We start from the raw sequence: 26115 nt of genomic DNA, 5'->3' as shown, positions 1-26115 counted from the left end.
TTCAAATCTGAATTGATGCAATATGATGGAGAAAGAAACATGATTTCATCCCAAACTTTCACAATGGTCCAGGTAATGAAACTCACATCACATCAGCAGATTTACTAGGTTGCATTTTTTGCTTTTCTTTTCACAACACAAAAAGTCTCCTGCACCGACACACACTTTCTCCTGTATAGTCTAATTACTTTGCAGTGCAGTTGTTGAGTGTGTGTGTGTAAAAAAACGATCTCACCGTCTGATAGTCAGTTGTTGGTTGACAGCTGCCACAATATTGCCCAGTATTTATCTTTTGCTCTCTTTTCAGTGCCAACCCAGTGTACCATGAATTGCTGCTCACTGTTCTGTGGTATGGGGTAGTCCATACCTCTGCACTGGTCCGGTGTACTGCAGCACGGATGTTTGAGGTAGAACACGCACACACATAATCACAGATGTTTGGATTTTTGATCAGATATTGTTAACATGAATTCTAAAAATAATTTTTAAGACATACGAACAAATGATAATTCTACTACAAAGCTTATACCAGTAGATTAAAACATGGCTGCACAATTATGGTTAAAATGGTCATTCAGATGAGTTTGTTGCCTATATGTAATTATTCTGTTAAAGCTTCTTTTTTTTCTATTATAATATACAATACATTTTTAAATGAAATCATAATACTGTGTTATTAAGCTAAAATTGCAGTAATAAACACATTTTGCAGTCTTTATAGATACTATATGTGTGCTTACCTCTTTGCTGTACATGTGCTAGCTCTGCTTGCTATTGCTGCTGTTTAACATGCATTTCATATTTAGCTACCCTGTCTTATGAGTGTGACTAAAGACTTCTGTGGCTTATACGCACCCTGGTTCCATCTGTATACCTAGACCCTCCTACAGTTAACAGACCTGTCACTGTGCACTGGTCTCACTACGGACTGCAAAAATATCTGCTGCATGTCAGAGAGCGGCTGAAGTCAGCAACCTGAAAGTATAGTCGAAAGAGTTCAAGGTCTTTTCAATGTTGTTGGAAAGAATCATTGAATCAGAAATGTTTTCTCATAAATATTTTTTTAAACTTCTTCCCTGTTTCATGTCTTGTTGAAATATAATACTTCTATGTTTTAAGGAAGACGACTGTTTCCCTATTCTTGCCCTGGCAAGGTTCCCAAGGCAAAAGTCGTGGCCTAAACAATTTAACCATAACAAATCACTTCTCCCAGTCCTTTGAGATCTGTGCACACTTTAGGTTTAAACATTGAAATGAGGATCTAGGTATAGCAGTAGATCCAGGCCTATGTTGATCTAAACTTGGGGGAGGAGGAGTGGTAGGCTATATTCATGTCCCGTCCCCCCACCCCCCGTTTTGTGAGGTACTTGCCCTTTCCCAACACACCCCACTGTCACCATTCCATAGTGACTAGCTGTCCACCATTGCCGAAACTGTGGGTTGAGATTTGGACCTCTACCACAGATCCCAGATCAGATTTGTTTACTTCCAACTGTTTTATCAATTTGAACTGAATTGAATAATAGTCTGACCTGGAGTCTGTGGACAGAGCCCACAGCTTTATGCTCGCCATACTGTAAAATTATTTGTGCAGTTTAGTTATGTTGGCTTTGCCATTCCTTCTGCATACATGCGTGTGCATGTGTGTGCGTGTGTGAGTGTGTTTGTTTGCGTGATTGTGTGTGTGTATGTGTGTGTGTGTGTGTACACACACTTGCTTGATATATGCGGTGCCGTTCCGTGCCTTGCAGCTATGGTTCCTGTCATTGTATATCACTTTCTTTCTATCTTTTTGTGTTTCTTTTTCTTTTTTCCTCCCCTTTTCTGTTTTGCTTCTTTTTTTTTTTTTTTCTTTTTTTTTTTCCTCTCTATCTATTGGCGGTGTTGCTCGCTCTTGTCCCAATGCCCCGCCCACCTCTGTGACATCACGGCTGGTTCTGTCCAACCCGATCAGCTGCTGGTGAAGGGGGTGAATGAGACGCTGGTAGCTCAGAGAGTGGTGCCGGCTCTCATCACACTGTCCTCCGACCCTGAAATGTAAGTGGAACAACAACAACAACAACAACAACAATAAACCGCGCCGCGTCTCTCCCCCCCTTCTCTTTGCCACCTGAGAACTATCACACGGAAACAAGTCTGTACCTGCCAGGAGCAAATCCAGCACACAAACAATTTCTCCAGACACTTTTGATGTCATATTTGATATCAATTTGACAATGTCCGACTCCTCTTGTCTCCATTTGAATACTCCTTTTCAATGGCATAGTTGTCAGTTGTTGTGTGGAGTTTCTCCTGTGTTGGTTAAGGCTGGGCCATGGGGTGGTTCTGTTTACACTAACACTCTGCATGTGCGCATCATCAATCTGCAACACTAACCCACGCCGGCTCTCATCACGTCATCAGTCTGCAACACTGACCAGTGTAGATGTGTGAGTGCACATTGTCTGCATGCGGCAATAGCACAGTTCCAGCATGATCATCTGTAACCCCCCCCCCCCCCATCTTCCTCCCCACCCTACTCCGTTTAAGCAGGGCCCCTCCTCCTGACCGATCTGTCAGCTACTGGTTGGTTATCTTCGCCCCGTCTTTCGTAGTTGTACCCTGCCACTCTATTTTCCTCTCTCTCTCTCTCTATCAATATCATCCCCTTCTGTCTTTACATCTTTCCGTCACCTCTCTTCTCCCACCCTCTATCTTTCCATCCCTCCCCCTGTCTCTGTCTCCTCCCACCCTGCCTCTCCCTCTCTCTCATCATGCTGTGTGGTGGGTTTGCAGTTGGTTCTCCGAGGCATGAGCGAAGCATTAGTAGATCGCCGTGCGGCTCCGGCCCTTATAACTCTGTGCAGTGGGCCTGAATTGTGAGTCAATCGACACAAGAAAAATCTCTCTGTAAAACGTTCTCATTTTGTGGGCTGCATCCTTACAGTGTGAAGTAGTGTTCTGCTAGAAATTTGTCTCGCTGAGCATGAATGGGCACAAAAAAAAAAAGCCCTTGTAACCATGGGATGACAAAACCCTTCAGTAGCTTAAGTACACCAGTGATTCTTTAACCACCAGAAACATTCAGTGGAAGAGGATGTTAGAGTATGAAATAAAATGTCTCTCTTCCTGTATTCCGTCTTCAGTGATCCACGGAGCTGGAGCCACAGTGATTGGCTAAACATTTTTAGTTGGATGAGTACTTAAAGCTCCCCCTGCTCAATTTTGTAGCACAAATGTGTCCTTTTCATTGCTGTATAAATATGCCATGCCTTGACAGTTATGCAAAGATTAGCTCTCTTACAAGCAGAAGAAAACGTTCTTACACGTTTGTGATTAGACAAGATGATGAAATTAGTGGCGACACTGTTGGAATGCAGCCCTTCTCCTCTCATTATTCTCTGTATTGAAATTCACATGCTAGTGGGTGCACTCTTGACCCAACGTGTAGATTCAACATGTATTCATTTTGAAATCATTTTTGGCATAAAATCTTTCTCATATCCTCCGAGTCAAAGATGGCTCAAGTGTATCTCTTTCCAGCTCCCGCTGACAGTGGTATGATTATCTAACATCACCCTAACAGCACCCCATTAATCTCGCTTATCACAGTCCATTATAATCATTCGAGTATTTTCCGTTTTTAATATTATGCATTATTATGTTTTTTCATAATTTTTACTGGCTGTGACCCCTTTATCTTTGGGATTGTTTTTTAAATTTTAGCAGTTAGCACAAGAATGATGTGATGAATATTTTCCTGATAGATCTAATCTAGTGTTGTAGATAGGGGTCAAATATTATAAGCAACGTTTAGCACGTTTCATGTTACAGAGGAAATCAATACTAGGAAGGTTTTTATTTAAAGAAAATCTTAATAGATCAATGATCATCGTTGAAACTGCCCAGTCAGATGTAAACTTACTAGATTTACAGCTTTTAGCTGTTAAACTGCCAATCCACTATGTGAGCAACCGCCTCAGTCATCACTGTGGTTACCAGCTAGCTACTAGTGGTCGTTACTATGTAATCATTCTAGTTGGATAAACCTAAAACACGTGTAAACCAAAGTAATCACTCTTCTTTGTGGTTTAAGAATAAATGCCAACTGGGCACTCGATGGGCCATTATAATAACAAATGTGCAAACTATTTGCACATGATATTTGATTCTTGCTAAAAAGCACATTGAGGAATTAGAGGATACCTAAAATAGTGATAGCAGTGACTATGAATGGTCAAACCATTGTCTTGCTCTCCTGCTGCTTTTAGCTCTGTGAGGATATCTACTATACCCGCCTTTGGTACCATCATGGAGACCGTCACACAAAAAGAGGTAGGAAACTGACTGCACACTTTCTAATCTGCGGACGATGAATTGAATTGAATAAGAATAACTGCACATATAATTATAAAACATGTTTAAACATAGTTTCTGTGCATGTGTGTGTAGCTGCTGGAGCGTGTAAAAATGCAGCTGGCATCATTCCTGGAAGACCCTCAGTACCAAGACCAGCACTCTTTGCACATGGAGATCATCAGGACATTCGGAAGAGTTGGGCCTAATGCAGAGCCACGCTTTAGAGATGAGTGTATGTAAAAGACACAAATGCATAGAAATTCCAAAAGCAAACAAGGTCTATGTCAATGCTTCTGCTTTTCATGTGCACTAACGTTCTGTCTGTAAATGTCTCTAGTCGTGTTGCCACATCTTTACAAGCTGGCGCTGGCTAACAACAGCCAGACGGTGGAGAGCAAGAGGATCGACATTGCCACCCAGCTGTTTGAGGCGTACAGCGCCCTCTCCTGCTGCTGTATCCTTCCAGAGGTCATGCTAGATAGTCTGTGTAAGCTGGGGCCACATACTGGTCAGCTTGGATTTACTTTCATTTATACTCCTAATAACAGCTACATGCTGTACTTAAAAGCGTAACAGCCGGATAACTTGTGAAACTTAAGGGGAAAAATGTGCAATTCGGTTCACGTTTTCCAAAAGATCAGCTCACTTTGCGTATTTCCAAACGATTTACTAGAAGTCTGTGTCAAGGTTGGCTTGTGTTCAGGTTTAGCTATCGTAACAGTGAGTCAGTGGGAAGGCCGTTAGAATAACCGGCTAAATGCTAGCTGCACTGGTTAGATGTGCTCCTGGATGTGCCGGCCTAACTGTGTGGTAAGTGTCAGCTGTGCGGTTCAGTGTGTGTGCGTTGGCAGAGTCTGCCTGTAATTTGGCAGGAGGAGAAAGGGAAAATAAGCTGCCTCCATTTCGGGGCTGGAGTAATTACAGGGTTGGTTAAGCAAAGGAACGGATGAGAGTGGGAGAAAGAACGTGAGATGAGGGAAGGGCTGAGCATCAACTCCAATTGTTAGTAACAGTTCCCAGGATAGGGCTCACGGTTACTTTACCTCTGCTCTGTCTCTGTCACCTTTCTCTTCTGGGATTGTTTCCTCTCTTACTATTTCCCCTTTCGCACTTTTTTTCCCCCCTCTCTCTACTCTACTCTTCTGTCAACCACACCCTATACACACACACATACACACACATAAGAGTGCAGCTGGTCTGAGTTTCATTCCTGTGGATCTTTGTCAGGCTGTTATTGTGCAGTGCAGTAGTGTCCACGAGGTATAGCCCGAAACCTCAGAGGCTTTACCTCCCACTGCACTTCTTTCTCGTGTAATCAGTGTGACAGCTCTGAAATTGTACATTCCCATCTCTAAAAATATAAACGTGTTCACTCTGTGTGCCATATAGCTAAACTGGCAGTGACGGGTGGCATAACGCATACAATCCTGGACAAAGTAGTATTGTGCTTACATTAGGTTTGTGTCAGCATAATGTGGTATAAGCAATGCATATAGTTCTACGATCAAAGGAAAACTTGCTTTTTATTCTCTTGACATTCTGAATAATCCTAAATAAACTCCATACATCTGGTAATGCCTGGAAGCACTATCCAAATAGTATTTGTAACTTCTTGGCTTTGAAAACACTACCTTTTTTAAATGTCTATGTCTATACATGTAGTGAGAAAAACAAGAAAGTCTGGATCGGTAAGGTTTACGTTTTGCTGTCCTTTTATTTATTTTTATTTTTGTCATTCTTTCATTCCCAGATTACTACATTTTAAAGTGAACACTCACATTTCTGAAACCTGCATGGGAGCCCAGTGAGTGAAAAGTTACCAATGTGATTCCTGCTGTATGAATAGTAATGCGCTCATTCATGGTGCTGCAAGGTCCTTAACTTCCTGTGCAGTCATTTCTGAGGAGGTGATGGTCAACCACTTCCTGCCCGGCCTCAGGTGTCTCCGCGCCGACATGGAGCAGCTCTCTCCTGAGCACGAGGTCAGGAGGCGCTCCTGATGGGGGGGGGGGGCGGGAGGGGGTCATACACATATTCAGACACTGACTCTTACTCTCACAATGCACACATGTATTTGATGGACCAGAGAGTCTCCTTCTCAGAAGATCTCACATAATATTGGTGAAGACAGACAGTCTGACTCTTCACCTCTTTCTCAGACACACACACACACACACACACACGCGTCTGCCATTTTTATTTGTGTCTCAGAATCTCAAGCGTACCATTTCATGTGAGCATTTTCCCTAAGGTGACTAATGATCAGCTGATTTTTATTTTTTTTTCCCTCTGTACACATCCGCTCTGTCTGCGTACCAAAATTCCAAGACAGGAATTATTTTCCAAAGTGGAACTTCCATGCATTAAAACATACAAATATAAAAAAAAGTTTTTATCCAGTGACGTTGGAACATAATTAGACTACACACAACCTGTCTTGTGCCACTCCAGTGGTTAAAAGCATGCTGTTTGCACGTGTTGTTTTCATCTTTGATGAAATAGAAAAGACCTCTTTGTAAAGGTAACATTTCATCCGTCTCTGTCGTATCCTCCACAGGTTATTCTGAGTTCTATGATCAAAGAGTGTGAAATCAAGGTGGAAAACAGAGGAATGGCTGACGCACAAGGGTGAGGACCAACAAACAGTCCCATTCACACTATCACTTCGGAAATTTTTTGCAAAACATTAGATTTTATTGCATGAGAGTCAGCGACGGCAACAAGTGATGTCTTTAAAAGTGGTAATTAAAAGGAATTTGGAGGGGGAAGAAGTAGTCCTACTGTGAGGGTAGGGGTCACTTAATAGTGTTGGAGCGGGGGCCTGTATTGCTGGTTTATTCCCCAGCAGAGAGGAGAACATCATTGTTGAACCACACTCATTATGTGGGTATCTTCACAGAGAGAGAGGGAGAGCAGAACAGCACAAGGAGTTGTTTGGGTAAAGCTGGGAAACTGGCCAAACTGTGGGTGTCTTTTTAAATGATGTTTCCCCCATGTTGTTAACATGTGTTCGGGGCTCATTAAGAAGAGCAGTGTGCATATATGGATGAAAGAATTGTGTCTGCTCGTCTATGTGCACACATGCACGGTTTAGGGTGTGTTCCCACAAAACCCTCTTGAGGATAAAATCTCTTACGTCTGTGCCGAGAGATTTTTGTTCCGCTTTCATTTTGCTCTTGCAAGTCTTTCTTCGACTTCTAAAGCCACAATTGATGATTTGGATTCTTCAGCTCGTGTCTTTGAAGTAGTTTTAAACTCGTCCCGCTCCCCATTTACTTCCTGGTATGAAATATTCTGGAATTCCTGATATTTTGTGGCTGTCACAGCTCAGTGAGCGTTCTGTCGAAAACACTTTTTGAAGTGGCGTCACATAGCATTGGTGAAATACTCCAGTTTACTACATTTCACATGCTTATGCACATTTCTTCCGAAAGGTTTATGAAATTCCTTTAATTTCCTATAAATAATGTATGTAGAACAAGTAAAGTGACAACAGTCAACTAACAGTTTGCAGGGAAGTTTTGAAAGTTCTCATCTAGAAGTTATGAGATGGTGTTCACTAATCAACGGACTGCCTAAATTCATTTACTCTAGTTTGGTGTTGGTGTTAAGATATGTTGTTTGCCAAGCTGCTGCATTGCTCAACAGAAGGGTCAGAGTGTTGTAACTGCTCAATTGTATCAGTGTGAATCCTAGATAACTCAAAAGGGGAACTTATGGAGCCGTTAGACTGTAAAAATCAGGAGGGGCTGTATTGGCAAACAGCATTTCCCGTTTAAAAGTAAAGGTTGTTCAGTCCTTATTGTGGCGGCCTCAGGGTATCCTCCATCTTGTCCAAGCTTGTCACAATATATGTTAATAAAGCAGAGCTAACTTTGTTGCTTCATCATGGCCAAATTCAACCTGTACGCCCTCTTCCCCCCCCCCCATAGCTCCATGTCCATCGCCTCCAGTTTGGTGGGTGAAGATGCCAAGACCAAGTTCCTCAGCAAGATGGGTCAGCTGACCACCTCTGGCGCCATGCTGGCCAACGTCTTCCAGAGAAAGAAGTGATCGACGACTGATCGACTAACTGCAACTAACTGACAATCCCCCTGCTGTCTTTTGGAGCATTTCATTCTACTGGAAAAAGCATTGGTTCAGCTTAAAGTAGAACAAAAACCCATGTGTAGAGTTTATTCAGTTTCAAGATATGAAGGTTTGCTGTAAGTTCTGTTGATTTTAAAATCTTCAGTGCAGCAGGACTCCATGCTCTATTTAAGGTGAAGGTTTTCCCCTCTGCTCATTCTCCTCTCCTTAATCCTCAGTCATGACAAAAGCATTGTCGATGACAAGGGATTTGCTTTTATGAATCGGTGTTGTCAACATTGTCATTTCAGAAAGAGGGGAGAGAGAGAGGAAGACACTGAGCAGTGTTGAGGTGCACCCAAAGTGGTGACAAAGGACCGGTTTCTCGGGCGTTTCTGGACTTAATAGTATCACAGAATTTAATTTGATTTTCAGTGCAGTCCTTCTTGTATCAGAAGAGCTTCACTCGTCATTAGGAAACAAAACTCTGAGCACGGCCTGCTGGATTTCATGTAGAATTTCAAACCCCATCTTGGAGCAGAGAGTTGTACGATCGATGCATTAACATGCGTTTATGATTGAATAATTGTACTAAAAGACAACAAAATGGCTCTGTTAAGAATGCCTTGTACAGTGTATCTGTACGGCTCTCAGAAGTATTGCATACTTGAAGCTATGAAAAAAAATGTTTTGCCTTTTTGTTTCTTCAAAGTCTGTCACTGGTTTTTGTTTTGACAGCTTGTATTTTATAACTTATTTATGTCTTAATGAAAAAGAAAAAAAACTATTACAACTTCCAAAGAAATTTGCACTTCACTTTCCTATTTTCTATTTTGTTCTTTGATATTGTCTATATATAATTTGTTTTAATTCAGAGTCGTATACATGATAAACATTATCACTACTGTTAATGGGTTTCTTTTTTGTTCATCCGTGTTGGCAATGTGAAGTCGAAGAGGACACTGCTCATAATTATGCCCTCCGTCCGTTGCATCTCGTCTCTGTGTTGCAGTGTCTCAGATAAATGTACTTTTTTTTTTTTTTTTTTTCTAAAGTGGGTATTTGGTTCTATTTCTGTTGTTCTTTTTCAATATGCTCTACGAGAAATGATAAATAACTGTATCATACACTGAACTGGAGAGGATGGTACTCATTATGTATATTTGAAATCGGTGTCATGGTGTAATAAAAGATGGAGATCAGTTGTGTACTTAAATATACCTCTGGAGGCTTCACTGAATGTCAGCATGCGTTTACACTTCTTGGTGTCCCAAGTTTTGATTATGGCTCATGGCGCCAAGTGTCGACAGGTGTTGGAGGCCATAAAACAAAGTCATTTTACAGACAAACACACACTCCTGCTGTCCCTGCCCCTCACATCCAACCCTTTGATGTGGTCTATTGTCTGCTTAGTACAACAAACCAAAGTCCATCTTACGGGACATTCCCAGCAACTCACTGCAAATATGAAGAGAAGTAAAAGCTCAGATCTGCCGTAAAGATTGCACTATCTCTCAATAACGTGGTTAAATTTGACCTACGTCATCAAAAACATACGATTGATCTCCGTCAAAGACGTGGGGTCCTCAGAAGGTCGCCATCGGAATTCAACAGGATGATTAAAACACAATCCATCTTTTAAAAAAAATGACGTTAAGTAGCAGAAAATGTGGTTGCAATTTCAATGACATTTTCCATAAAGGACATGTTTTGGACTCATTGACGTAGTGGAATGCAGTACATTTATAAATGTTGGAAAGAGAAATGGGTCAAGCAGGGTGTTGTGGAGCCGCACTCATTTAGTGGGTGAACATTAAGTGAGGGAGTGAACGCCTTGATAAAGAACAGAATTTGCATATTCAGCTAATGTTCAACCACCATCGCTGATAACGTGCCAGGTGGACAAATAATCAATACACAACAGGGCAGAGCTAGAGGGCATGGCAGCAGTGTGTGTGTGTGTGTGTGTGTGTGTGTGCTCGCTCCCATTTCTTTGTGGGCGTGCCTGTGTATCTGTCTGTAGATATGTGCAGAGAGATACCTGATGTGTGATTTGAATTTATAGTGAACAGCCTTGTTCTTTGTGTCAAAACAACCCTCTGCTTGTCACGAGCCTTCGCTTGGCTTTATCAGCGTGGGTTTGTGTCGCCATGCAAATAATGTGTGTTTCTGTGTGTGCGCGTCATGAGAGTTCTCCTGGTGTGGAAATGGCAAAAGCAGGCAGCTTACTCACATTGGTGACTTGGGTGACTCACGGATCACATCTGTTTCCAAAGCAAGCAGAAGCAACGCAGATCCAACCCTTAACCCACCGGAACACGGTGGCTAGGCCTTAATGTTGATGTTCCACTCGGTGCCGTGTGGATGTGAGGGCCATATGCATGTTTTTTAGCCCTGTGTGCTTCTCAGTGTGTTCAAGGGAGACCGTGCCGAAACCCTTGAAGCTTCCTCCAAAATCATGGTACCAAAACAGGCTGCGGCTGCTTTCTTCTATGGAACAAGTGTGTGTGTTACTTTAATGGAAACCATTCAAAGGCCCATGGCGTGCGTTCATTTTTGTGTGTGTGTGAGCTGTCTGGAATATGCATGAACTTTGACTTGTTGTAAGTAATGCTAAGCCACACAGCCCGCATACTTACAGACACACACATGCAGAGCTGCACAGGCTGGGCTCTGACCCAGGTCATCTGAAGTGTGATGCTTGTAAACCAGCATGGCGTCCGCCTGTGGATCTACATTTTTAAACATAAAAACAACCTTAATTGTAACTTCTGTGTTTGAAGTGCAGCCTAACAGCGACTTCTCCATGTTTTCAGTTCAGTTTTGATGTTAGAGGTTGACTTTGGTGTGAATGTTTGTGGGGTGCGTTCAGAGTCAAGCTGAGGTTTCTGATTGCTATGAGAGTCAAATCTGGCTCTTAATTGCTACCGCGCAAGCTGCAGAGGCTCCACCACAAAACAGCTTCTCTCAGCATGTTTTTACAGGAAGAGGGGGAGAGAGAGGACAGAGCCCTTTGCCTCCACTGGCTCAGCCCAAAACCCTCATTATTCTTCCTCTTTCTCCCTCTATTTAACTTCTTATGAGTTCAAGTTTGTGTCTATCTACACACCTCTATGAGTCATTGGTCATGTTTAGTCATAATTTGTGCTTATTGTTATGAAAACCTCTGGAATATCACTAAGTGCAACGAGTTGCTGCACATCTGATTGATTACTTTAAAACAGACACTTTTGTCTCTTTTTTTCTATTCTCTCTTCAGTTTCATAACTCGTATCAATTAAAGGTTGCATCATTTGCATCTCTTTTTGTTGTTGTTCACCACTCCTTTCCTCCCATGCCGATCAACCCAGTTTTATCCATTCAGGGTCTTCACATGCAATTTCATATTTGCATAACTGTCAACTTGAAGAGAACATTTTCTTCACTCTCTCAAACCTCCCCTTTTTGACTTGCCAAGGTAGGCTGGGTCTAATCTGCCATGCAAATTCACTGCTTGTTCTCTCTTTCTGCCCTGGGGTCAGTCACAGTGCTTTAAAATGAATGTGTTTTTACAGACTGCAGAAATGTACATGGCTGTTCCAGGACCCATGCTGCCATAACTATGCTGCCCACTCTCCTCTAGAATGACCACATGCTATTGCTCAAGTGTGTGTGGTCATCTCTATTCATCTCTGCCGTGAGGTCATAACATAATGTGTTTGGCCAATCGCATGAGAAGTGCTACTTGAGAAATAAATAAGTCGTGCAGGCTGTGGGACAGCTAAACATTCAAATTGGTCCTCACAGAAACACAGAGTGACAGTATTTCTAATGCCAGTGTATATAGGTTCAATGATAATCTTGTACATCTTTGAGAACTATCAGGCACACTAACTCTAACTGTCACATATGCATTCATTCAGAGAAACAGATCTGTGCTTGGAGGTGGGAGAGAAGAGTGGGAGTGAACTTTTTTTTTGACGTACAGTATGGCAACGTGGGAGGAGTTCCCTCCCACCCTCCCTCCCTCCGTCAGTAAGTCAGTTTTTACAAGCTGTTGCATGCAGCTTACTCCACAACGCGTGGGTGACAGCAGAAGGATGAGAAGAAAGGTGGTAACTGCAGCTGCCTAATGAATGAAGGCGCTATAATGCCCTGTGAGACGGTGTGGAGGCCCCGCGCGCAAGAAAAGGTGTTTAGTTAATCTGAAGAAGAAGAAGAAGATTTGGATCTTGGCGTTAAGAGTCATCATCTTGGCTGAGAAGTTTGCCTCAGAAGTAGTCTCAATTAACCAGCAGAGATGCGATCGAACATGTCTGCAAATTGGATAGTCCGAGGCTGGATAACGTGCGTCCTCGTCACCTTTTACGCACAGGTAAAAACACACTTCTTGTATTAAATATACGGTTTAAAGTTACCGGATAACAAAATTACGGCGTGCATTTCTTAGTCAAGAAAGTTGATAATTACTTTATTGTATACTCTGTATCACTGCGTTTTAGGAGATGGACATTTACTAAATTCTGAAAAGCATGATGAGTAGATGGAGAAGGAGGTATGTAACAGTAAACCAGAATATGTGTCATCAGATCATATGTCGTATGAACTGGTCAAAGGGAGGAAGAGGAGGAGGGGGGTTGAATTTTTACGCTGACTGGAAACTGTTGTGTTTGGGTTGAGTCCATCTCGTCTGTTCTGACCGCAAAAACGCCGCTGGCAACTGGATGATCTTGTCCCTCTACCAAGTATTATCTCGCGCTGGCCAAATGGCTCATCCAGGATCCTCTTTAGCTCTGACAGAGCAGAGACTTCCAATGTGAGAAGCAGAGAGCAACACGGGTCCTACAGCGACCCAGAAGGGTTGCCACTAAAACAAAAATATATTCCTATGTTTCGCAGTCACTGTCGCCATAATGGCATAGGCAGTTTACTTTAATACACCATGCAAATTATAATGTTCTTGTTTCTATTCTATTAGAAACTTTCGCTGTATCTTGACATCATAAGAGCTGAGTGGTGCCCTAGTTTATCCATTACCACAGTTCAATTTGAGTGATAAAAAAAAAAGTGAATGGCCCATGGCATGTCGTAGTCCATGTTGTTGTTTAGTCCAAGCAGCTAACTCTGTCCAGGTGGAAGTAGTTTATAAGATGTGGTCGCCGTGGTGGGACTGCTGGGCACCAGTGACCTGCCCTTGCCTGTGTTACCGTAAGTCGGCATCGTTATGACTTTGACTGGAACAGGCGCTCTTTTTCTTCTCTCCTTCGCCGAAATGTGTCGCAAGAGATAGCGCGCTACAAGCAGGGCACTGCATCTTGTCCACACAGAGACCCATCTGTGGCAATAGCGCAGAAGAAAGACTGTGTCAAATGATTAACTGTCTCATTTGTACAAGTAGTGGCAACAAGAGCATAACAGCTGGAAAAACGAGTCAATGTGCGGAAGGGAAGAAATATTTTTCATCTGCGTTTCAAGGTGACACTGCAAACCTTTGGCTTTGGTTTGTTCTTACCATGGTCTTGCCATTACTGACTCACAGTATCCCCAAAGAATTCCCCTTCATTTTCTTGGTTTTCAACCACTTCATCCAGTCTGTTCCAAATCCATTTCAAACTGTCTGTGTAATATTGAGCAATACAAGATTACTTCAAGATGTCGAGAGCTTAAAAGTCAATACTTTATGAATAAACTGAGGTTTGGTGGATTCATTTATTTGCCTACCCACAAGTCTCCTGTACTTTGTTGTAGCAATGCATGCATTTAATTAGCAATCTCTCACTACCTCTTTCCCAACTCCTTACATCTAATATTCAACCAGCAACCCTTCTTCATTGTAATAATTTAATCCATCGAGAGCTTTTTTTTCTAACCCTCCTGTAGCTCCATCCATCCATTCATTCATCCATCCACCGTCACATCAGTAATCAGGCTTGAGCAATAACTCAACATTGCCTCAGGCCTGCAGATCCAAACTTGATTTAACTATACAAACAACGGAGACATCCAATTGATAATAAAAGCATGCAGTATTGTGTGACAATAGAGCTTTGTGTGGAGACATTATTAGATTAGAATAGTTCTTCCATGGACATTGAGCTGTCTTTGTTGTGTCACTCGATACCAAGCTTTTATTGAAAATCACAACCAGTTTTTAAGATAAGACAACGCAAACTGTGTTTGATTATTACTTGAGTAATAACTCGCTATGTCTTTTAGATGCTCATACATGGTTAAAGTTTTGAACGTTTTTTGTCGGGAGATTCTTTTAAATATCCTGATTTTGCAGCTGGCATTTCAAAGGATTTGTTTCGATGCCTTTTAAAGAATGAATCACAAGTGCAAACATTGTACAAAGATTCAATTGTGCATTATGCTTTTACATCACCTTATCATGGATAAGGTGGTGCTGGATAAAGATAAGCTGTGCTTCTCTTGGCTCGATGCCAACGGCTGCCGTGGCCGTTATGCAAATTCTCTTGGAATGCACTCGGCATCACACTCCTGTTTGATAGATCACACAAATGCTGGGATAATACGTTAACATGGTATTACTTTATATCACCAGAACACTTAATGCGCCTTTGTCCTTTTTCTACATTTAATGCCTATGACTATGTCCCCATTTACCTCCCTCATCTCTTTCTTCACACTTTCTGTTAGACCCGCACAACACACGTGTATATTTGAATCCCTACAGCAGATAAAGTTAGCTTTGAGGTTGGATATTCTATCTTGACAGTCATCATAACCTATAATCATATAGGGTGGATCAGCTCTTTTCCTCTTACATATATATTTAGTGAGTAGAAACATACTGCCTCACATGACTGACACCCAATATTTAGATGTGGCGGTAACAAAAACACAATTCCCAACATTCTTTTGGCTTCCTGTGTCCCAGTCGTACGGATTGACCACCACTGGCTTTTGTGTCTCCACGTCTCTGTCTATCTATCCATCCACTTATCTACAGCACATCAACGTCTTAGCATGGGAACCTTTCCGACTTCTGTCACTCCTGTCTGCTGCAGCACATGGTGCTAGTTAGTGCTGCGGTCTGAGCTGTGAGCGCTGTGCATCACGATCCCTCTGGTTAGATTCTAAAACAAAGACCGGCTGATGTGTGAGAGGCATAATGGAGGTAATTAAATGCTTCAGTGTTGTTGGTGTGCTGTTGAAGCCTGGGGCCGGACAGGCAGACACTGAGACTGAGCAGAGTTTAACGTGGAGGTGTGAGAAAGAGAGGGAAAGAAATAACAAGAGAGAAAGGAGGACAGGGTGTGAAAGACCATGTCAGAGTTAGATCACCTTATTTTTCTATCTAATCGAATAGATAGAATTGGGCCTCTTAAGATTTTAACACAGAACTATTTTTTTCCAAAGTAAGAATGTCATTATTTTAAGAAGGTTTGCATTTGAGTTACAGTCAGACAGAGGCGCTGTTGGAAAGAAAAGATAGCCGTTGATGATGAGTATGATGACAGACTGACTGATGAAGGTCGCCTCTGGAAAGAGCAGGAGGATGAGGTTTATCACATTTCACTTAACTGGACCTCTGCAGCACCAGCATTTCTTTGGAGTGCAAATTACAGAATGAATGACTGAATTAGTGTATCGTTTCATGGGAAAAAGAGGCTTTCAGAAGAGCTGAGTGAGGAAAAAGTAGAAGGTTGATCCCAGGTCAAGTGCAGTCAGGCCTATAGGTTGTATTTGTTTTACATTTATATATAGATACTGTGGCTTTGGCATAGTTTCTGTCATAACAGCCAGATTCTCTAATTCAGCAATGTGGCTAGGAGTTCACCGGCCCCTAATTTAGTTTGGCTGGAGGATGTGTACAATATATATGTGAGAGCCTGCACGGCTTATCTTTGTGGCCTTATTTTATCAGAGTTCCCATTTATTGTTCAAAACATACACAGATGTTTCAATGTTAACTTCCATGTTCCTTGCAACTAAAGCTCTAGCACTCCATAGTAATGACTTAGCAAGTTAGAATAGAATGAATTAACCATTTAGCTTAACTGCTGCCTTAAGATTTGTTTTTATTCTCACCATTTACTTAATGGGCAAGTTGACCAATCCTGCCAAAAAACAGGGTGATTGTCTTTTAACAGCTCACGAGTGGGGATCAGGAGAATATCTGCAGCCAAGTGTTTTTTTTTAAATTTCTAGCCGACTGGAGTGGATTGCATTAAGTTCCAGTTGGTTCTCCTTGTGTGACTGGTTGCTATTGGGGTTTGGTTTGCTGGTTTGGAGGGTGTGCTCTGCTGTGGTCAGGTGCTTCTGAGAGGATGGAAAGAATTCCCGGGCATGTCTTGGACTTGGAGATATTTAACCATCCTCTTCCTCTCATTACTCACCGCCATCTGAAAATATCACATGTGGATTTGAAAGATGAACTGCGGAAGGAGAAGGATTGCAATAGAAAAGTGTGGCATGCATTTAGGAAAGAAGCACTGAAGAAAGATCTATGTTCACGATGTAATTTGGTCATCTCCTGTAAATATATATATATATATATACACAGGTATTCATATATATATTCTCTAAATATGTGTTGTTAAAGGATATACAACTATTTTGTTTCCTGTCACGTATAAATCTAAACTTGCTCAAAATAACAGAAAACTAATTTTATGTCCTGATTTTTTTAGAATGCTGTCTCCAAATCTCTCCAGTGTAATGAAACACATTATTTTAGAGGCTCCAGATGCTGCAAGAAGTGTGAACCAGGTAATAGCACACACACACACACACACACACACACACACACACACACACACACACAGGAAAACACACATAGAAGAAGTAAAACACAAGAAAGTAGAGTATGCATATTGCAAATCTGTTTACACGACGGAAACATCATACAACAAAAATAGATTTCCATTCACAAAGATCCTAAATCAAAAGAGGAAGAATGTTTAAAAAAAGGAACACCTTGGCTAAAAATGGCTCAGACGTACGCATGTGTTTTCACAACCGCACACATACACACACATTGCGTTGACATCTGGTCCACTAGAAGTACCCATTGATTTGAAGAGGAAAGGAGCTCTAATTTTATCAATTTCATTCTTCTTTCCTCTTCTTCCATTAGGTTTTTAGTGGTTTTATGATTATGTATGGGTTGTTAACTCCCTCTGTCTTTCTTCCTCCGATTTTTTTCTTTTTGGTTAGGCTTCCGTGTGTTCTCCTACTGCACCAATTCTCAACAGACTAAATGTATTAAATGTAATCGGGGTGAATACCAGCCTGGCTGGACTGAAAACATGCGCTGTCTTCAGCAGAAGCTCTGTGACCAAGGTCAGTACCAGCAGTTTGGATAAAACATTAAAAAGGTTTTAGCTACTTATGCCTTAACAATACAAATGTTAGAATATGAGGTTATAGTTTATAAATATGTTGTCCACTCCTGTTTACTTCCATTGGAGAACAAAAACCAAGCGCCTTCTAATCTAAAGCTCTCCAGTACAACAGAGCCTCATAGATTACCACAAGGTTAACGCAACTCCTCTGATACTGTCTCAACAAAGTTAAGATTAAGGGTTTTATAAAGTGTTTAATTATTGTAGTACTTTTGTCTTGGTTCCAGGGTTAAAATCTGTTCTGATCACCACACAAAATACATTTGTATGAAATCCAGCAGTGTGTCTTAGGCTGTAAACGTAAAATTACCAATTTGTGTCATCATCATTCTTTATAACAAAGCTACACAGATAGATGGATCAGCCTGCGGAGTGGAGTTTTAGATGTAACACACATGACCATTCCTTTCAAGGATTTGGACCCACCTTTGCACTAATATACTCTTACCGTTGACTACAAGGTAAGGGTTTTATGGAGAGGCCTGAAAACCCTGTGGCAGAGGAGCCGTGTCGCTGCCCTCACCACCTCCAATGCTACCCCATCAACTGTGAGTACTGTGAGAAGATACCCAACTGCAGTGCTGGATATGGACTCGAGTTGGACCTCGGTAAGACACATGAACACAAAAGACACCTCGAACAATTACAGCAGCTAAGAGTGTCACTTAGAGAGCCATGCTAAAGTGTGTTATTAATTCCAGAGTCTACTAATGGAAGGAAGACATGTGCAGCATGTAAGAAAGGCTTCTTCTCTGCTGACAAAAGTGCCGAACAATGCAAACAATGGACTAAGTGAGTGTTTAAATGCACACACACACACACACACATACACACACACAAACACAGGTTTTAGCCTGGAATCATGAAGGGAAAATGCAATTGGGTAGTTGTCGTATGCCTCACCACCAACCAGCTGTTATGAGTAACACTCACGCCACTTCCCCTGAAACTCTGGATCAGATACCAGCTTCCACTGCTGGCCGGATCCGTGATGAGGATGGAGAGAGGGAGGGAGAATTTTGTTTTTCTCTCCATCTGTTCCTTTTTCTGTCCTTCGTCATTGCATATTCATCTGTAAAGGCTTTCAGGTTGGCTTGTAAAAATGTAGAGGGAAAGAAAACAACAACAAGTAAGTCCAGTTGGTCAAATATTCCCCCTGACTCTGTGTTTTTGTGATTTAACTCTCTCCTCTAGTTGTAAGGCTGAGGGCAGGAGTGAAACACAGCCAGGCAGCGCTCAGGCTGATGCAGTGTGTGGACCACCTGTCTCTGGTAAGACTGGGAAGACATTGACACAATCACTGCAGACTGTCACCGTACAGAAACACTTTCCTAGGGCTAATGTAATCTCTGCTACTTGGAAGTTTAAGAGAAAAAGCGTATGATTTATTTATATCTTTGATAGATATTTATGACTTTTTGTATCTTTGGCAGACGTTGTATAGAGCAGAAAAGCGAGCTCTGAACTCCTCTTTCTTGCAGGTGCAGCACCCTCCTGGGTTATAGTTCCCGTGCTGTCAGTCATCACTGTTCTCTGTCTCCTCATCCTGCTCCTCTTCTGCTACAAGGACAAGCTGAAGTTACTCTCTGGTAAGTTACACTCATATTAATCTCGAAGTTCATCTCTAGCTATAATGTTTCATTATTATTATTTACATGAATTTATGTTTTCATTGTAGACATTGGTTCAAAAACAGACATTTATTTACATACTGAAGTAGTGAGTAAAAGTGACTATCTAACGTCTGATCACATTAAGAATACATTGTAGTACATAAAACACTTTTTGAACTGAATGCAAAAGTATCACGTAAGGTGCTAATCAACCTCTTTACAGTACATCTTCACCACTGTATTTTATTCAGTATTAAGCTCCAATATGTTGTTTCTTTGTCTAGTAAATCTGCGATCCTGTGTCCAGAATCTAAAGAGGACAAGGATACAACAGGTAAAGTGGAGTTTCAGTTAAAAAGCTATGGAAATACACTGAAGCCAACGTTATTGCAAGTAATCCCACCTGCTTATTAGATTATCTATGATAGATATTATCAAATGAAACAATTAAGAACAAATACAGCTCTTATGTCTATTACTACATGGTGTAGGCAGGGTTTGGGCAATGTTTCTTACTACTCATGCACAAAATAACTAACAATGCCCCTTTCTTTGTTTCTGCTGCTCTAGGAGACCTTGGCCCCTCTTTACCACAGTGGAGCAGGAGGAGGATTAGGAGGTGGCCCCAAATATACACCATGTGAGACGACTAAACTCGTCTGCCAAGCACCCCACAGCCCCGCTGATGAGCACCCATGCACCTTTCCCACATCCGTTCCCGATGTCAAGGTCTCACTGCCCTTCACGGGGGAAAGGACAAAGGAAGAAGGGACCAAGGGGAAGACGGTGACGGAGGATCAGAGTGAAGGGTCTGGAGAACCTGAGGAGGTGTCAGAAGAAGAGGAGGTTGTGAGTGTGTCACCTCTTTTGGCAGGTTCTTGTGTGTGTCTCATTCCTGTCCGCGAGCCATTGGAAGTAGGGGAGAATGAGGACTGTAGCCAGGCTGTCAGCGCCGGGACTCCAGGAACCTGCTCGTGCGGAGGGCTGGATGGAGAAAGGGACGGAGATGAGAGTGGGAAAGAAGAGAAAAGTGGGAGTGTGAGGGCAGACAGTCATGGAGAAGATGGTGATGGAAATCCAGAAAAGATAGTTGTGTCCAAGAGTGAGACAGGTGCTGCATCTCTTGTCCCGCTTTCTCCTCCACTCCTTCACATCTCCTCCGTCATCCCTCCATCAAGTCCACCTCCTGAACTCTGCCTGCCGTTGTCTCAAGCTCAGATGAGACCCGAGTTCAAGCCTCACCTGACTGACAGGTCACTGGTAAAGCAGGAGGAATTGTACAGACTGGCAAGCACAGACTCCACCTCGACAGAGAACAATACAACCTCTGCGATGACCTCGGTCAGCCCCTTGATGACGTCTTCATCTGTTGGAGATCTCTACCTGGACAAGCCCCCCTCGAGCCCGGAGCAAGGCCAAGGACTTTCCTGGGGGGATAGCAAGGGAATCAAACTCTCTTCTGGAGAGTTAGATCTTGAGTGTTCACCTGAGAGCCTCCATAGTCAGCTGACTGAACCAACTCTTATCTCAGGTGGGTAAAAATGTAACATGCCATAAAAAAGTCATAGTATAGTATGCCATCAAAGGGTATTAGTGTAGTATGTCTTAATAAGACATAACAAGTCATAGTATAGTATGTCATAATAAAATTATGAAAAGTCTTAGTATAGTATATTATAAAAGTATGTATGCCATGAAGTATGCAATAAAAAAGTCTCACTTTATTATGTTACAGAAAAAGTCATAGTATGTAGTTAAAAAGTGATTATAAGTGATTATATAAAATGCCATAAAAAACTCATAGTATTGTATAAAAAAATTGTCATAGTTCAGTATGCCATAAAAAACGGTCATAAAAAAGTCATAAAAGTCATTTTATAGTATACAAAAAAAAGTGATAAAACAAGTTGTATAATATCGTATTCTATTAAAAATGTATAAAAGGTCATAGTATAACATATCTGAAAAAAGTCATGAACAAGTAATACAAAAGTCATAGTGTAGTATGTCATAAATAATTCTTAGTATATGATGCCATTAAAAAGTCGTATTGTACTAGTCATAAAAAAGTCATACTTTAGTATGCCATAAAAGGTCATAGTAGTGTCATAAAAAGAAGTTGTCAAAGAGAACATCTAAATACCGACTCATTATTGCATAGTTATGACTTGTAAAGGTAATCTCGTAATTGGAAAGTTGATCTCATAATTGTGTTTTAGTATTTCGTAATCTTCTCTTAGTTTTTCCGTCAGTGCTTATACTTTTATTATTACCGAACTTTAAAAAAAGAAAATGGTGGAAATGGGCTTCCATACCCCTGTGTGTTGATTCCCAGAAAGTCCAGCTATTTTTGAACTCTCCTGGGGCATAAACAAGATGCTGTGGAGATAAATATTTCCTACTTTTGCTATGACCACTTAACAATGTCAATGACAACTGAATGCACCATGGCTGTGTGCTCCGGGGATATTGGCTCATTACAAAGACTGTTGGATGACCACAGTTGTGTTTTTGCCAGGTGGATTCTTAGTTCTTTGTTTGAGTAGGCAGTCACCACCACTGTATTGCCACAGGGTCATTCCCATACATGATTTGGTATAGTACACAGCAGCGTTCTCTTTCCGCAGAATAGGTGGGACTGGCGACCAAAAACAACACAATCAAATTCATGTTGGTTTTAATGGAAAGTTTTACTGTCACGTGGTTGAACTTGTATTGTTCTCGTAGCGACCTTCACACACTGCCAAAAAGAAAAATCTCTGGGAAACGTATTTATGTATTGTGTCTCAAACACTGAGTAGTTACGGTTAGTTATAAAAGCCGTATTGTCAGAACCGTCTGATCAGTACAGTGGTTAGCTCAATCTGGGGTATTATTAGATAAACATGCTGAACACAACCTATAACGGGATTGATTTCAGCATATGAATGAAAAAAAATTGTGATTGTTTCCAAGAAACATGTTTTCTGAAAGCCAGTATTGAAAGTTTGACCCCGGATTTAGGGGACCACACAGAAAGCAGGAATGAGATATGTGAGTGTTTGATGCGCTAGTGAACCACCAGAACCACACTCTAACATACAGTGTGTGTGTGTGTGTGCCAGTCTGAACTATGCCATCTACAAAGCTCCTGTTTACCCAGAGTTCCATAGGGTTGCGCAAAGTGACCACAGCTTTAATTGAAGCAAGATGTGCGCAGCTTGAGTAATACTTTTACAACCCTGCCCACCCAACAAAAAAAACACACACACAGACACACAAATGTTTTTTTAGACTCTCACTGATGACTTGGTTCTGTAATTACACCATTTCCCATCATGCAGTAATCACAGGTGATTAAATGGATTTCCTGCATGCAATCTATTTATAATTGTAAGAAAGAATATTATATTTCATTTGAGCTGTCTCACATATAGTTCACACTTAGATGGTGGACAATATACAACATCAGTTGTATGTTGGACTCTTAACAGCTTCAGTTTGGGGAGTTTGTTCAAGGACACATTAACAGGAGTAATGACCCTGATATATTTTACTGGTTGAGGAATTAAACTGGCAGCTGTCCAGGTAAAATGAGCAAGATTTGGCGTAGAACATTTGTACAATTGTGGTTTTTCGCTGAAAAGTAGCAGGAGAGGGGTACACAAGTTCAACTTTAGTCTTTGGTTTTAAAACCCTCTCAGCACACAATTGATGGGCATCCAGACAAATCTGCTTGACAGAAGAACCCAAGCAGATTCCACAGAGCTTTGTTTTCAAAGTTGCGGTGAATTGGCATATTTTGGAGCTAGACCTCTCAGACTGATATTCCAGGAAAGGCTCTCAGATGGGGAACACTGAGACACACTTACTGTGATTGTGTTTGTCTGCCTTTGCAAATTTATAGAGATATGTGTGCTTTTCAGTGTGTGTGTGTGTGTGTGTGTGTAAAAGTGTTTGCTAGAGCCTGTTTGCTTACATTTACTGTGATTATGTGTGCATATGTGTGTGTGTGCACATGTGTGAACCGGCAAGAGCTGTGAGTCAGTGAGGGTCGGCTTGTCCTGTCGGCTGGAAACTCAGACAGGAGGCTGGATAAAATAGGAACCAGAGGCTTAATGTGGTGAAAGATGGCTTACAAAACAAAAGCACACATTTTATTTCCTAATTCACCTGGTTGGCTGGAATGCATGTACAAACAGTAGATGAACAATAGTAGATCAGCGCAAGTTTGTATGTTTCATGCACAGCACTGGACGCAAATAAAGGTTAGAGAAAGTTGAACAGCATTTTAATTTGCATTTATTCAGCCATGTCTGTAAAACATTAAACCCTTGATAAATTAGTTGTTTTCAAAGGTTTTGAGTTTCTCACGCTGGAAATTGCTGGACACTGAAGGCAGAAAGGATATGATATGGCGGTCTTTGTAGCTGCGGCCTCTCTGTGGTCATCCTGCATGGTCATTACACCCACTGTCCATTTGTCATCTGAGGTTAGCCAAGATATAGCTTCCTCACTGACATCATGAATAGAGAAGGCTCTATCTGACTGTGTGTGTGTGTGTGTGGCGGGGGGGGGGGGGGCATGTCTTGCACAACTGTACCATATATAAACTGATTTCTACACATTTCCAAATAAGGTGTCATTCCACCCATCATTTTCTGTACCAGTTAGAGTGTGAAATGTTGATTTATTTGTCATGAAACCATGGCTTTTGTCACACTAGCCTACTTTTATTTTAAGACAGAAAAAAATGTATGTACCAGGCAAATATTATCCATAAATAGTGTCCCATTTCTCATCCCGTTACCACTCGTGTGTCTACGTCCTTATGTGTTTTCTACTTCTCACAATCCCCTCTTTTTCCGTACAGGTCAGGTGTCTGGGAGCCACAACACCACCTTTATCTCCAGCGGCCAGGTGATGAACTTCAGCGGCGATGTCATCGTCGTCTATGTCAGCCAGACGTCTCTCGGTAGTGATGGGGCGGGTCAGGGCGACGCCTTCGGGAGCCCTGTCCAGGAAGAGGCCAATGAGACGGCCCCGCTTTTCCAGAGCAGCATGAGGCCGCAAGGGGACTCCATTAGTCAAAGCACCTTGCAATACGAGACACTGCCAGTCCAGGAAGTGATGGAGGAGCGGCCGCTGGGAAAGTGAAAAGTGACTACTGGCTGTTTGTTTGTCAGAAGAAGAAGTCTAAGAACATTATTGATTTCCTATAAAGACAAGTACCCATGGACTGAGCTACATCTTTCCTCCGGGACAGTACATTGATCATCTCAGTGACAATCAGTTAGACAATGTAAAAAAAGACCTCCGATCATTTCTGTTGGTTACTTCGCCTTAAAAGCTTCCAATTACATTATAAAAAGCCCGAATAAATCTGTGTACCATCCCTCTGCTGTACAAGAAGAAAGAAAGAAAGGCTTTCCTTTTAAAATGAAGCCGAGCAGAGAGCAACTTTTAAATGAAGTGGCGCTATCGATCTATGACTACATCATTTATTTGGATTCATTTCACACATTAGTCATCTAATCTTGCCTTCGACATCTCCAAAGTGCCTTTATTCATTTTTTTATTGGAAAGCTACATCCTTTTTAAAATGGAAACTCCCTCCATTCCAGACAAAGATGGGAAACTTTGTTTGGAATTAGTTGCGGAACTAGGGTTCAAACTGGTAGAACGTCATGTTTTTATTGTTGTATGGAAATTGCAGCAGGGTCTTGATATAATAGAATTAGTACATTTTTCCCACCTTCCATCATTGACTAGCCCAGGTTAAAGTCGGTACACTCCTGTTGTTAACGGTTCTAAATTTGACATTTGCATGATTTCAAGAGTGTCCTTGCATAACAAAATATCCACCATGTGGAAATAATTATGATTGCTCTCACAAAATCAAGCCATGAAAGTAAATATTTTTATGGTAGAAATTCAATCTACATGCTACATTACTATCTGGCATTTCACTGAGTGAATGTTCCATTTTTTGGGTTACAGGGTTCGACGAAAGCTAATTTACAGTAAAGAGACACATCCAGTTTTGGTACGATGCTTATTTATCCCATATGTCGACTTTTTTTAATTCTCTTCTTATTGCACCAAGTGCAGTGTGCGTCTCAGAACAAAATGCTATGCATTTGATAAGCTATTTTATTACTGGTTTGTTTTGTTTCATTATGTTTTAATGCGCAAGCCTTTATGAAGAAAAGTAAAATGTCAGCCTGTTTATATTTTGATTAATTTTACAAAGTAGATTGTTTATGTATTATTTCAGAAAATATGTGATCAATGTTTGTATATATTTCAAAAGAAAATGATGCATTTGTGAATCGAGAATGATTTGAGGAGTGGCTGTGCTAAGCGCCGCCATTAACAGCAGGCAAAACGCACGTCGGAGTTATAAGAAACTGTTCAATTACAACCTCGCCATATGTTTGCAGCCGTACGATTATCATGTACATATCAATCAAACCTATTGCAATGAATGACTGAAAGAATATTTTGATTGAAATTAAATAAGTTTTTTTCATCTAATCCTCCGAGGGATGGCTGCTTTCCTACATTCTGTGGTTTCGCTCTTGTCAACTTTCCTATTCTGGTTTCGTCAAATTACAATGAACGAGTCATTTCTCCCCTCAAGATGATCTATAATCTTTGTGAAGCAATGATAATTAAACATGTGGCAAGGCCTCTCTGTCTTTGTCCCCGTGTTGACAGGCAGACAGACAGACAGGCAGCCTTTCATCAGGCCTGTGGATGGCGAG

General features: G+C 41.4%; 2 protein-coding genes across 5 annotated transcripts in view; both read left to right on the top strand.

Annotated features, from left to right (window-relative positions):
* Window positions 1–9598, top strand: part of relch (RAB11 binding and LisH domain, coiled-coil and HEAT repeat containing) — a 30053-nt gene extending 20455 nt beyond the window's left edge. The window contains exons 23-30 of one of the 4 annotated variants that reach the window (XM_079181667.1): window positions 308–407; window positions 2776–2858; window positions 4251–4314; window positions 4432–4570; window positions 4676–4792; window positions 6232–6320; window positions 6896–6966; window positions 8271–9598. In XM_079181667.1, coding sequence (XP_079037793.1) covers window positions 308–407; window positions 2776–2858; window positions 4251–4314; window positions 4432–4570; window positions 4676–4792; window positions 6232–6320; window positions 6896–6966; window positions 8271–8391 — 784 coding nt within the window. In that variant the 3' untranslated portion in view covers window positions 8392–9598. Of the gene's footprint in view, window positions 1–307; window positions 408–1954; window positions 2038–2532; window positions 2751–2775; window positions 2859–4250; window positions 4315–4431; window positions 4571–4675; window positions 4793–6231; window positions 6321–6895; window positions 6967–8270 lie in introns of those variants that run through there. The other 3 variants (XM_079181666.1, XM_079181668.1, XM_079181669.1) reach the window with 3 other exon arrangements.
* Window positions 9599–12502: 2904 nt separating this feature from the next.
* tnfrsf11a (tumor necrosis factor receptor superfamily, member 11a, NFKB activator) lies at window positions 12503–25926 on the top strand. The gene is made up of 10 exons (XM_079181754.1): window positions 12503–12760; window positions 17043–17121; window positions 17569–17694; window positions 18218–18364; window positions 18458–18548; window positions 18951–19027; window positions 19238–19345; window positions 19654–19703; window positions 19940–20900; window positions 24222–25926. The coding sequence occupies exons 1-10, from the start codon at window positions 12686–12688 to the stop codon at window positions 24503–24505; spliced, it is 1998 nt and encodes a 665-aa protein (XP_079037880.1). The 5' UTR covers window positions 12503–12685; the 3' UTR covers window positions 24506–25926.
* Window positions 25927–26115: the final 189 nt, after the last annotated feature.

The sequence above is a fragment of the Pholis gunnellus genome, assembly GCF_910591455.1.
Source record: "Pholis gunnellus genome assembly, chromosome: 20".
NCBI lineage: Eukaryota > Metazoa > Chordata > Actinopteri > Perciformes > Pholidae > Pholis > Pholis gunnellus.
The sequence above is the reverse complement of the archived record's forward strand: the minus strand, read 5'-3'. Positions and strand labels throughout refer to the sequence as shown.

Bases quoted from the DNA above. Each gene is read 5' to 3' on its own strand.
- tnfrsf11a (XM_079181754.1), top strand. From the start codon at position 12,686: ATGCGATCGAACATGTCTGCAAATTGGATAGTCCGAGGCTGGATAACG. The intron at 17,122-17,568 runs GTAATAGCACAC...CTTTTTGGTTAG, and splicing joins CTGCAAGAAGTGTGAACCAG to GCTTCCGTGTGTTCTCCTAC. The intron at 17,695-18,217 runs GTCAGTACCAGC...GTTGACTACAAG, and splicing joins GCAGAAGCTCTGTGACCAAG to GTAAGGGTTTTATGGAGAGG.